General features: G+C 32.5%; 1 protein-coding gene across 6 annotated transcripts in view; it reads right to left on the reverse strand.

The window, feature by feature from the left end:
- Positions 1-14,383, reverse strand: part of AP3B1 (adaptor related protein complex 3 subunit beta 1) — a 352,698-nt gene that overhangs the window by 201,921 nt on the left and 136,394 nt on the right. For 5 of the 6 annotated variants that reach the window (XM_059175303.1, XM_059175304.1, XM_059175301.1 and 2 more), the window contains 4 exons: positions 12,749-12,844; positions 11,896-12,056; positions 9,058-9,124; positions 709-891 (listed from right to left, as the gene is read on the reverse strand). In XM_059175303.1, the coding sequence (XP_059031286.1) occupies positions 709-891; positions 9,058-9,124; positions 11,896-12,056; positions 12,749-12,844 (507 nt within the window). The remainder of the gene's footprint in view (positions 1-708; positions 892-9,057; positions 9,125-11,895; positions 12,057-12,748; positions 12,845-14,383) is intronic. The other variant, XM_059175305.1, reaches the window with a different exon arrangement.

The following is a 14,383-nucleotide window of genomic DNA, read 5'->3' on the forward strand; positions in this document are numbered from 1 at the left end:
TTTTAAACAAATTTAAAACTTATACTTAAATATTAAATATATACATAAAAGGTCTCTTTTGCAAATTATGTAATAAAATGTTTTCAACTATCAATTACGCAAAGAGAAGGTATTAAGTATGCCTCTAGTGTTAATATGCACAAGGTAAACAACTTCAATGTAAGGTTCATTTAATTATAAATTTTACTAAAATTCTATCAGCCTAAGTGAAAAAAGAAAACAAACATTTTAAAAGATAAAACAAGAAAAGGTAGTTAAAAGTTTGGCAATATTTACCTATAAGGCAATAAATTCTCTTAGGTATAAATTCCCATGTGCTAAAATCACATTACCCACTTGTATAAGTGAGTCACTTGAATAGCTGAAACTTAAAGATATGAAAGCAACTAGCCTCAAAAAAAATCCATGAAAAAAAAAAATCCAGGATTTGGCAATATCACTGCAAACAATGTACCAGGCTCTGCTCCTAACAAGGGCCTCTTGCCAAGTATCATACTAAGTTTATATACTACATCATTAAGTATATATCAATCAGTACCAAAATAATGAAAAATTATGCTTGCATTTGTTTCCTGCTTTCCAAAAGAACATGAAAAAAGGGAGCTCTCCATAAATATGCCAATCTCTATATTTTACAACTATACACATTTTTAAAGCTCATCCATTTTCTTAGTATACTTTATAAATGGAAGACCATTCAACACTTACCTCTTTCCAAGGACTGACAAACTGTGTACGAGCATATCGAGTTAGCATGTGGATTATGACAACCTGTCCCCACTCTTCCACATCAACTAGCAAATTACAGAGCTTGCGGTAATTCTTGTGAATCAGATCTATTCTATCCGGGCATACTTCTTCAAAAGCCATCACAACACTGCCAGCTACCAGCTAGAAAAGGAAGAAATAGTAACTCATTAAAAAACATTTTCCCTCCATCAAAAATTCTACTCAGGCATTACAGAGATGCAATCAGTGTTACGACAATATTTAAAGTACCCAGTTATTTAATTTAAAAAATTATTGTTCATGTATCAATAACAAGTTTTCGGTGTAACTCCCTTAAAGAATAATTTTTATAGCTGTGACATGTCTGAAAAGCTAGTACCTTCTTGAAATATTACAATTAGAAGTTTTAGTATTATTAGAAATTCCAACAATTTTTCATCAAGTTAAATTTTAATAAATTGTTCATACATAGATTCAATCTACTCATCATATATATTTATGTTTTCATCTCCACATTTTTAAAGCTAACCTAAGTTTCAATCTAAAGATTCATTATTTAGTATATAACAGCATTCAAAAAAATAAGACAATAACAAAGATCAGATCATGTCAGTTTAAAATAAAAAAGACAATGAATTTATTTTAAAGTGTGTGAGGAACTCAAGTACTTTGGTAGAGAACACTTTCAAATCTTCAACATTTTAATCTACCTCTTAATTTTTACCAATATTTCAGTTACAAAGAAAACACACAGGCTAAAATTTTAGTGATTATAATGTATGTAACAATGTGTATAAAATGAAATAATGTAGTACCAACAAAAGTCAGCTCCCACCAAGACCAACTAATGAACCATAAATGCTGTTTTTGTAATTGTCATACTTGGGCAAAGCAGTAAAATTAAGGTATCTTTGGAATAAAGATACAAGCTAAGCACAATACATAATATACAAATACTTCTATATATGTACCACTGATATATGTGCAGTTAGCCAACAATATAATGCTGATGAAAAAATAAATTAATATCGTATTTTTTCTAAACACTGGGGATCTTCATTTTAGTGTCTAGAATTTCCCCAATGACTTAAAATAAGCAATTAAATAGAAATATAACTTACAGAAATGGTACTTTCTGAAAAATATTAGATACAATGATATTTGTATTTTTAGTGTTTGTCCCTCTACTTGGCTGACATTTAGTTTATTAATATGCAACCAACAATACAATTCAAAGAAAACAGCTCAGAATATAGACTTGCTATTATGCTAAACAAGTTTCTAGTCCTGTGGGGATTTTATGAATTACCAATCAGTGTAAACGTGAAGCCGCATTTATTGACTCCAGCCCTGCCCATGTACTGGTGCCTGCTGGTCCCAGCATGAATGTACTTCAATCGAAAAAGCAAAGAATTGATTATTTGTGTGAACTAAATAAAAAATGTATTATATGTATAATTTCCTATTTGCTATTGATATGGAAAGGAAGTTAAGTTTATGTTTTCATCTCTACATTTTGATATCTCCTATACAAATCACTCTTCAAAAATTGTATTCTTTGATATTTCTAAACAGTTAGATTTAATACCATTTAAAAATCTCTTAAAACAACTGAAGTTTATGACATCAAACTACAGAATAACTTAGTATTTGTGAGATCTATCTTTCCATAGATATATTTCATATATAGGTCAATCTTACATTAATAGAAGAAATACATATCAATTGATATAGGATACTAAAGTACAAAAATAAATAATACCATTTAGAATAAAATAGTCCATGAAACAGAAAGCACAATGCAATGAAGTTCCAATTTAAGACATATTATGTAAAATCAAGTATTTTGCCTAAGCCTAGAAGATTTTTTTTGAAGTGTTTATTACAGACACCAATTAAAAGAAAAATTAGCTATCAAATGTTATTACATTTACTAAACTAAGAGCTATAGGTACAACATAATTCTAAAGTACTAACTAATAACATGAAAAAAAGAAAATACTTAAGTATAAATAAAGTTTAAGGTAACACAAAAATATTTAGAATATAAAGAAAAGTACCTTCACAAAATAAAACTGACTATTTTAGGTATTTCATTGTATGGATTTAACAACTGACCCTAGGTTAAACAATGCCAGAATTGATAATTTTGGTCTATTAAACATTCAATATTCTATAAAACTTCCAGAATTAAAATAAAATGATATTCTCTGATTTTAAGACCAAAAATATTGGTCTCCCCAAAACAGACAGTTAATTTCCATCTCACTGTGTCAATAGTAGCTTTTTATATGAGGGGAAAAATAAATCACTCCAACAAAACTAGCAATGAGCTCATCAAATTCAAATGCAGTTTTCCATTTATGTATTTTTTATATTAAAGCTATAAACATGGTTCATTTATCTTCCCTTGGTTGCCACGTTTTTCTGTGCTGTTGCTATGAACTTCAGCCATTAGCTGTGCTCCAAGGTAAACTACATGAACCATCAACAAAAGTGACACCCCATCTATGGAGTTCATATTTTCTCCAGATTATCTATGCTAGTTGACAAGCTGGTAATGAAAAAAATCACACTAAGCAAATGGTTCCTCTAATAACAATAAATTTTCTATAAAATTATGAAGGGTACAAAACGTTTCCTTGCATCTATTTTGTCATGAATTCTAATTAACGTTGCAAAAACCTGAGAGTGCTGGGTCATCACAAGAAGTGCATCAAGGTTTGATTGATAATATGGTATAAGTTGGCCAATGCTGCCAAGATTTTCTTCTCTTAAATTAATGGCCATCCAACCTGCCCTAATCATACAGCCCAAATGATATTCCCCTTCTTATTTCAATTTTCTTGAGGCATGGAAAATGGGAAAGATCAGTCATTTATCTTCTAATAGCTGGATAATAGATCTATCACAATAAAACATCTGCACAAAATCAGAGGTATGGGGGGTTTTTTTGCCCACAACAGTGAAGCTTTTACCAACATTAAATCAATAACTTATCAAATGGTGTCTTACCCTCATAGTTTAGTTATTAACTACCAATATATTTATTAAACATCATTTTATAGCTAAATTAAGGAGAAACTTTGTCATAAAAAAATATACAAACTGAATTTTTCAGTAAGCACTGACCTAATCTATTTTCTTAAGAAGCTCTGTTTTCTATTAGAAAGTTAAAAGCTTTTCAAAGGATTTCTTTAAAATTAACCTGAAAGAAACAGGAAATAAATGCTACCTTGCTTTTGAGGTGTCCTAAATAAGACTGTCCACCGCTATGCTTAAGTTGCTCAACAAATATGGATTTCTACCTTTTAAAGATAAACCAGAGAAAGCACTACATACTTTAAAAATGAATTTGAAACTGAACACCAGTAAAAGAGTGTTTTTAGGATATGTTAAATAGAGAGTATAGGAGGATACCAGTAAATCTAGGAACATACAATGAAGAAATTATATAAGAAAGCTGTAACAGCTGATTGGGGATAACGGAACATTAATAAAATATTCCCTTTTAATTTTACTGACTATAGTTGTGGGGTGTCTTTCAAAATTTATAGATAACCATTAGATAATAGTTATACCTCAGTAGCCCTAAAATGTTTTTCCAGTTATCTTACGATAACTATATTCTTTAACCCCACAATGTATTTTTAGAAAAGGACTATTTTTATGATAAATACTGGTCTTACCCTAGTAAAATGGAAAAATCATTCTATTTTAATAATGTTTATATGCCCACCTTGCCTTAAAATGAGAATTACAGAACTGCCTTTGAGATCTTAATTGTCAGGAAGTCTTGCTTTAGGCTAAAAGAAGCAACAGAAGGTGTATCTCCAAGTCAAATGTTAAGTGAAGAAAAGTTTCAAGTACATTAACACCTTTCAAATTGTATTTACCAGCAGCAATAGCAACATTAATATGGCAACAGTGATCCCAAGAAGCTCCTGATGATAACAAATAAATTCCTTTTCAAAATGCAAAAATAAACTAGACAAGCATGGTTCACTTAATTGGGAAATTTTTAAACAAAAATGATTTGGGATTCTTACTATTTTGTTTTTTTTTTTTTTAATTTTATTTATTTGAGAGAGACAGAGACAGAGAGAGCAAGCAAGAGCAGGCAGGAGGGGCAGAGGGAGAAGTAGACTCCCCACTGAGCAGGAAGCTGACGTGGGGCTCAATCCCAGCACCCTGAGATCATGACCTGATCCAAAGGCAGACGCTTAATCTAATGAGCACCAGCCAGGCGCCCTGATTCTTACTGTTTCAAACGTCAATACGGACATTATTAATTTGGGGGAGGAAGGAAATACATCTGTCTTCCTTCAATAAAGAATTTTAAAAGACAAAGTAATAATAATGCTAAGATCCATAAACATATGCATAAATAGTAGAATATTTTAAACATTTCTACAATAGGTAATAATCACACAAAAGAAAAAGTTACCATAATATGTTCTTAAAACATAATTAACTTAAAAAATGGGTTAGACAAGTTATAGCACGTTAGTAAATCTGAATCTCCTAAACTAAACCCAGAAAAATCAAAGATGAAAATCTCTGCCCTAAGCATAAGTAAAAAAGAAAGAATCTCCAAACTTCAAATTACATGTAAATAGAAAATTAAGTCCTAAATCCCAGAGAGTTCTCTTTCAAGCTTATATCATAAAACTTCACAAAGACCTATGGCAGTCTGGAAAAAACTTTCCATAACAAAGCAGTAAGGAGTTGGTGGTAAGCAAAAGAGTGAATTAAAATCAACAGGAGAAAGAAAAAAAAAAGTGCTCTAAGTGTAAAAATACTGCATAAGATTCCCAGTGGGTCCACTGGACTACAAAGAAGAAATTTCAAGAGGGATGGAGGTGGAGGAAGGATTCAATGAGACTATCTTGGAAAAGAACATTTTTAAGAAGATAACAGTTAGTTTAAAAATGAGGTAGAGGAAAAGGAGTCCCTCAGAAGCTATAGGGTGACAGAAAAAAATGAAATAAGAGGAGGAAATCTAAGCTCCTAATAGACCAAAAAATAAAAAAATAAAAATAAAAATAACTTTAGGACATTCACATCTTCCTATGGATGCTCTCCTTTAAAAAAGCCAACTAATAGAAAAGCATACTTCACTATTCTGACAGAAACGTTGTTCTTGTACTAGAATTTTGCAAAACACCTCAAATTCAAATCATTAGCCCTGTCCAAAGAAATATGAAAATGTAGGTAATCCACACATACGGAAAACAAAAAGTGAAAATCAAAACAACTCAGCTGATAAAAAGTAGCCCCTAAAAAATTAATGATGAAGAAAAAGAAAATTGTCTAACATAACACTCCAAATTGAAGTAATCACCCTTAAAGAAGCATTTGATAATCAGAAAAATGAGTATGAATCAGAAATTCATAAAAGACCACAGAAATAAACAAAAGATATCAGGAAGAAATGGAACAGAAGTTTACTGAAACCAGGAAAGAAACAGAGAGGAAGAAAATAATCAAACATGATGATTAAATTGCAAGGTGTCCTTGCAAGAGAGCTGCTGAACAAAAGATTTAGTAAGGGTAAATTAAAGAAAAGTAGAAAAAGAACCAAGTGAACAGAAATGAGGTAAAGAAAGAAGTTAAAAGGTTTGGAGAGACAGTGGTTGAAATGTAAAATAGGCAAAGAAGATCCAACCTACATAAAATTGAAGTCCCTGAGCAAATAAAAGTAACAATTGAACAGAATTAATGTTTAAAACTGTACACTTAAAAAAAAAAAAAAAAACTTTGCCAGAACTAATATTTAATTTAACTAGCAATCCCCATCTCAGCACTCCCGACAAAGGTACATGCTAGCAATTCTGAAACCCTTACTCTTCATCTTGGGCTGAAAGAGTACGTAAATATACTGAGGACAATGATAGCCACATTTTTTAATGCTGGAGAAAGATGCTGAAAAGGTAGAAGGCTAGAAGGAACCCTGTACTACTATACTGCAATTAGAGGCATCAGTATAAACTACTGCCATTTAACACAGAAAAATAGATTTAGATGTCTTTTGAGTTTAAAAATATATAAACATGCAACACTTTAGGAAAAAGGAGTGTCTCATAAGTGATAGACAATTAAAGCTCCTATAAGCTCTACCTGCAAACACTGAATATAACACACACAATTTGGGAAGCAAAGTGTTAAAAATGATAGTAAACACCTAACTACTAACATCAAAAAATTTAGTAATTATATTACTATCACCAAAAAAGATAGTAAATACCTAATTACTATCACCAAATTAATTCCACAATCATTCAACAAATATTACATACCTACTATGAACAAGTATTCAATGTCTTCTATTGTATTTTGGAAATAAATGGTCAGAAATTAATAACCAACTGTTGCAAATTTACAAAGAAGTTATCTTCTACATTCCTTTTTCATTCATTTATTTCTTGTTGGAATATGTATTAACCCCCTTCTATGGTGTCAGGCGCTATGATCCCAGTTATATATACAGCAGCTCTTTCAAAACAAATAGAACTTCATACATTAGAAATTACAAGCTATACAAATTTGGGAACTAAAATTTATGAAGGCTTAATATATAGCTACACAAGGGGCAGAAGTTCAGACACAAACCCCATTCTGCCTTATTACACAGACTGCAATTTCACCTGTGATGTATTTTTTTTTTTAGGAAGACATGCACACATTTTAAATGGAGGTTTCATTCACAGGCCATGCAACAAATTTCTTTTAGTCTATAATGTAACAGAAATCATGGTAAACTACATTAAAGTAAAGGATCTGTCTCTTAAAGACCTTACTATATTCTTCACAATTCTTGGCAAAAGTCTTGCATGTCAAAGAAACTAAATGTTTTTGTATTATTATAAAATCAAGTTAACCATAATACCAATAATACTGATTCCACATCTGGATCCTAGAAGCAGATAACAAGTACACCACACAGAAAGAAATCAAAATTTCTGTCTTTATTTATTGGGCAGATCTGTATTTACTTAGCTCCTTTATTACATCAAGCATTATAGAAGAACAACAATGAAGATTTCTGCTATATTATAGACTAATTTTGCTGAATGGCTTAGGAATGAAATCCCCAACCATATTTTCATGTATAATACAATATTTTCAAAGTAAATGGGGCAGGGAGTACATAGAGAAAAACTCATTAAAGGAAGTAAAATGTTCAAAAGAACATATTCATAATGTAAAAAGAAAGCAGTAAAGGAAAAAGGAGGGACAAAAGAGATATGAGATAGGGAAAACAAGTAAATAACAGCTATAAATTCAACTAAATCAATAACATTAAATGCAAATGGATTAAACAACCTAACCAAAACGTACATGTTGTCACAGTGGATTAAAAAACAATATCCAACTATATACTGTCTACAAGAGATACAAAATTGGATTGGATTCAAAATTACCAAAAGGTTGAAAGTAAAAGCAAAGAAAAAGATCATCTGAACAGCAACTATAAGAAGGCAAAAGAGCTGTACTTGTATCAGACAAAATACGCAGATCCCATGGGTCATCCCTATTCCTAGATTTCATTATCACTATACAAAAGAAAGGCAGTGGGGAAGAGACCAGGAGGAGATTAAGTACATTCACAAAAGATGACTCAAAGTAGCCAGTAAGATGACTCTTACTAGTAATAAAACAGTCCTACAAATAAAAAAATGTTTTAGAATATTTTTTTAAAAACACATTTATAATACTCTAATTTTAAAATATCTCTTTAATACTTCATTTTAAAACAATCTATTTGTTCCCAGGTGATTCAGCCTTTAAAAATCCTAATAAATCATTGCTTGAAATAAAAACTTTTATACTCAAAGCAGTCAAAAATTGGGCGCCTGGGTGGCTCAGTGGGTTAAGCCAATGCCTTCAGCACAGGTCACGATCTCAGGGTCCTGGGATCGAGTCCCGCATGGGGCTCTCTCCTCAGCAGGGAGCCTGCTTCCCTCTCTCTCTCTCTCTCTCTGCCTGCCTCTCCATCTACTTGCGATTTCTCTCTGTCAAATAAATAAATAAAATCTTTAAAAAAAAAAAAAAACCGTCAAAAATTAAGCCACATATTAAAAAAAGGATCCCCCCCCCAATTTATTCTTCTGATTCCGGACGAAGAAACACGTAACAAGCTAAAATTCTAAATACAACATTTCTCTTTATAAACACATTTTTATTCTTCAAAGATTTTAATGAACTCCATTAATATTTACACCACTTCAAAATCAGTAAAAATAATTTTACCACATATACAATGGCAAAATGATACTATGTAAATAAAACACAAATTTACTTTGACATAAGAAGGTTATCACTTACTGTGCTTTTATCCTTTAGAAGTTTTTCAATTACTTCAATTAACATTTCCTTCTGCTCTGGATCAAGGCTAAAACATAAAAAGAAAAGAACACACATTAAAATTTTTCCTTTAATTCAAATTTTAAAATGAAGCTAGTAACATCAAGAATATTAAGAAAATTTTTTAGGGGACAGGGAAAGCAAGAATTATGTAAAGATAGAAAGAAACAAAACAAAACTTTTTTCTCCCCAATGTGTCCTAATCTTTCTCTGTAAAATTGCTTATATTAATTAAACCTGAATTCTTTTTTTAACTGAGGGAAAAAAGGAACAGAACAGTAATGATTTATGACTACAGATACAAAGTGGTCAAAAAAAAAAAAAGAGAGAGAATTCCCAAATAAAAATTTTCTATCGTTTCCGTTCTGTAATAGAGTCAAAAAAATACAAGCAAAGGCTTACATATATACAAAATTCAGAAATGAATCCTATCCTATCCTATCCTATAAACATTTCTAACCACTGAAATACTAGTAACTATAATTTCTTCCTAACATGGAATTCAACTGTTGTCCATTTACTGTGAAGCGGAGAATAGTTATACAAAGACAAATAAGATAGTCTAGTAAAGAAAGTCCCAAACATAATCATTGCATATAACAGAAACATGTATAAAGGATAACAGGAATATGAAGAGCACCAATGGAGTAAGAAAGATTATGGAGGGTTTCTAACAAGAAGTGACATCACAGAAGAATCTTAACAATTTGGCTTTAACTGAAAATAGGAGGAAATTTCCTAGATTGAAACTAAACAGATGGTTTTAAGTTAAAAACATTTTATGTAGAGCACTAACAGGCAGTACTGAGCTATTATACGGTAAATTTCAGCCAAAGAGAATAAAGGGTTGGGGCTGGAGAAGTAAAATGGGCTCCAGTGAGGGACTTTAAATTTGTCACAGTTGAACTTGGAACCTATTCTGCAAGTACATAAGCAAGAAAAGATAGAAGTATGATATAACTTTGTCTGACAGTTAACCTAAGAAAATGAATTTTTACTTTTTACATACTTACTGTAACTTTATTGCTAACCATTATAATTATCTGAACAAACTTTGTACTTCTTTCAAATTCTAGCTCCAGTCTTCCTTCTCTAACCAGTCTTTCCTAACTAATCCCATTTCATGACATCTTTACATTATGAAGCCCTATATAATAACCTCCGAGCCATATCCTATCAAAGTCACGGTTAGTATGCCTTTCTATATACATATATATCATATTCTAATATCTTATTTAATTATATATCACCTTTAATTAATTGTCACTGGTTTTATTTTTTTCCTCAAATATGTGATAATACATCCTCTACCATTTTCATACAACTTACGCATACAACCCAACACCAAAACACAAAATGATCTTGATAAAAGCTTGTGGAATCAATGGTAACAGAAAATAATACCAAATTATTATAGATAATAATTCTTTTTTTCAGGCACTATGTTTTCCAAAAGGATCAAGGCATTGTATGAAATGTCGTACCAATATGGTATGTTGTTGCATTTCAAAACCAGCATTTTAAAATCCAATAAAAGAGCGCTATAAAAGAATCAAAGAAGGGAACATCAGGGCCAAAGATGGAAGAAAGGAGAACAAAGTGAGTTGATAAGTATTTACTCCAGAGATACAAATGTAGTGATCTGAAAGGGCACCAGCATCCAATGTTTATAGCAGCAATGTCCACAATAGCCAAACTATGGAAAGAGCCCAGATGCCCATCAACAGATGAATGGATAAAGAAGATATGGTATATATATACAATGGAACAATACTCAACCATCAAAAAAATGAAATCATGCCATTTGTAACGACATGGATGGATCTACAGGGTATTATGGTAAGCAAAATAAGTCTATCAGAGAAAGACAACTATATGATTTTACTCGTATGTGGTATTTAAGAAACAGAACAGGGGATCAAGGGGAAGGGAGGGAAAAATAAAACAAGATGAAACCAGAGAGAGAAACAAACCATAAGAGATTCTTTTTTTTTTTTATTTTTTTTTTATTTATTTGAGAGAGACAGAGAGAGATCACAAGGCAGGGAGGCAGGCAGAGAAAGAGGGGGAAGCAGGCTCCCTGCTAAGCAGAGAGCCTGATGTGGGGCTCAATGCTAGGACCCTGAGATCATGACCTGGGCCGAAGGCAGAGGCTTAACCCACTGAGCCACCCTGGCACTCCCGTAAGAGATTCTTAATCATAGGAAACAACCTAAGGGTTGCTGGAGGGGAGGGATTACAGGGATGGGGTAACTGGGTCATGGATATTGAGAAGGACACAGACATATAATCATGAGCCCTAGGTATTATGTAAAACTGATGAATCAATGACCTCTATATCTGAAACTAATAATACATTATATGTTAATTAACTGAATTTAAATTAAAAATTAAATAATGTTTAAGAAATTAAAAAAAAAAACAAAGTGAATCAAGAGGATAATACACTTTAAATTCTACCCTATAATAAATAGACAAGTCTTAATTTTCTAATAATAAACATTTATGTACATGAGAAATATATAAGTGAGAATTCAAATTCCCTTCAGTTTTAAGTTATAAAATCTATAAAATTATCATAGGCCCTAAAAGGCTCACAAGTGAAAACCAGCATAGGGTCTCTAAAACCAAAATAAAGCTAAAGATGTCTAAAGAATGTTTGTGGGGAAAAAACGGTCACTGGGTTTTACTCAGTATAAGTACAGACTAACTCTTAAGAGCTAATCAAATAAGCCTCCATGAGGTGTTAACATTCCACATACCATTAGAGGTCGTTGGTATTATTAAAAAAGCACCTACCTGTACAATTTCTGTATTGCATGGGCTGCATTCTTCCTCACATATGGTGATAAATCAGCAGAAGCCTCCTTAATAGCAAGCATCATAATTGGTACAATAATTGGTACTCTAATACTCGATAGAACTCTCAAAGCACTTGCACGGATTAGTTGATTTGGGTCCTAAAAATAGTGCAAAAATATTCATCAAAATTTCAAGTTTAACATTCCAATTATATCTTTATGACACAGTTAATTGGTGCCCACAGGGTAAAATAGAACAACACTTGATCTTAGCCAAAAGGCCGAGAAGTGATGTAAAATACAAGAGAAAAAAGCTACTTAATTTAAAAGATTAGTATATGGAAATGTGTAAGAAAAAAAGAGTTAAATAAATGTTCATTTCTCTGAATAATGTTTGAACAAGAAAAGTAATGGTTATAATTCTAGTCAATCATTCATCAATAAGCATGTTGGGTTTTTAGAGATTCACAATTACAAAATGCTACAGGTTATAAATTTTATCTTTAAAAAGTCATGTCCCCTCATTACACACTTTCAACAACTAGTTGGTATAATGATGAAGAGTTCTTTGATGTACGATAATAAATAAAATATAAAGGAATCTACAGAAAAGGAAACACACCGGGAAAGATCTAGTTGGTCATACATATTATCTACACTGAACAGGCATACATATTATCTACACTGAACATGCATACATATTATCTACACTGAACAGGCAATGTGAGGGGCCTTTCAACTCTTTCAGATCACTACTGTGCCATTTAGATTCTTGCTCCAGTTCTTTACATCACACACCCTCAACTTTACACAAACCTTGTAGCTATCTGCTGGCTCACACTATTATTTACCTTCAGAGCTCGCTGAAAAGTGCTTATGGACAAAAGTGCCAGATCCTGCTGTTCTTCAGCATACCGGACCAAGTAAACATATACTAACTTCTTGATCTGTTTAAAAAAAAAAAAAATCATTTAATCCTAGCCAAAATTAAAAATTCAATGTTTTGAATACCAAATCCATTCTCAATTTTCCTGAAGTAAATATTTCCTGAATAGCTTATATTGTAATATACAGATAATACATTGTAGGATAATGAATAGCACCAAAAAGCTTATAAAATAAGCATTTTAATAATCTAATCTATAATAGAAGCATTCTATCAAGGTGTTCTGTAACAAACTCCAACAGGTCTTAAGGGCTAACTTGCTTCAAGCTTATGCACTCCTCGTTTGCTGACCTAAGTCCCTTGGTCTACATATGAACTAACCTACTTTCCTTGAGAACTGCAGACCACCGGCCTTAAGGAATAAAGGACCAGACTTCCCCAGAAGGGAAGTCCTGACCACACTGGAACACAGCTGCTGCTGATGCCAGCAAGTCTGTCCAGGGTCATGCCAACATATGACTATTTGCCTGGGCACCACCTTCTCCTGTAGTTGGCCCAGCACCAACCCCCAACGTCCCATACCTTCCCCTTTAGAACTTTCTGGCCTTGCCTGGACATGGAAGGTGGTCTTTGGGACATCAGTCCACCATCTTTCCAGGCTGCCAGCTTCCTGAATAAAGCAACCTTTCATTTCCCACCATCACCTGTCTCTCTTGATTTTCAAGCACCAAACATGTGAACCTGAGTTCAGAGCCAGTTCTGTCGGATAACACTTTCTCTTGAAGGGAATAAGAAATCCCTGAGCAAAACTCAAACAAGAATATTAAAATATTAACTGAGGGGCGGCTGGGTAGCTCAGCGGGTTAAAGCCTCTGCCTTCGGCTCAGGTCATGATCCCAGGGTCCTGGAATCGAGCCCTGCATCAGGCTCTCTGCTCAGCGGGGAGCCTGCTTCCTCCTCTCTGTCTGCCTGCCTCTCTGCCTACTTGGGATCTCTATCTGTCAAATAAATAAATAAATCTTTAAAAATAAAATATTAACTGAACCGTAAAAACATTTTCAAAATGAAGGATACAAACACTAGAAAGACCTTGGGTTCTGTCCACTAAATACATAGTATTTGAACTTGTGTTTTCTCATCAATCAAAAGGTGCTGGAGCCCCAACCCCGACCATATGGTAACAGTCACATTCCGATATATATTACATGATATTTTCAGCTTAGTAAGAATAAGATAGACCAATAATATCAATTTTATGTAATAAAAATTCCAAAAGACTGGAAGTGTCTTCCAAAAACTGTTTTAAATGGCAATTTAATCACTAAGTCTATATAACAGAATTATGATGAAGAAAAATAAAAATAAGAATTTGAGTTGAAATTCATCAACTGCTTCTTTCTGACACTGCTCACAGCCTGTATCTTCCTTCTCAAGTATCTTAAGATACCAGTGTCTGATTAATTTCTTAATATATCAACAGAGTACAGATCTAAAAGTTTATAGAATGTTCATAGAGCACAGGAAATGAGGGGAAGCAGCTGGAAATAGGTGGAGTTGATGCTGAAAAGGAAAAAGAATGCTACACCAGGCCACATTTTAT

Source organism: Mustela lutreola, chromosome 5 (assembly GCF_030435805.1).
Source record: "Mustela lutreola isolate mMusLut2 chromosome 5, mMusLut2.pri, whole genome shotgun sequence".
Taxonomy (NCBI): domain Eukaryota; kingdom Metazoa; phylum Chordata; class Mammalia; order Carnivora; family Mustelidae; genus Mustela; species Mustela lutreola.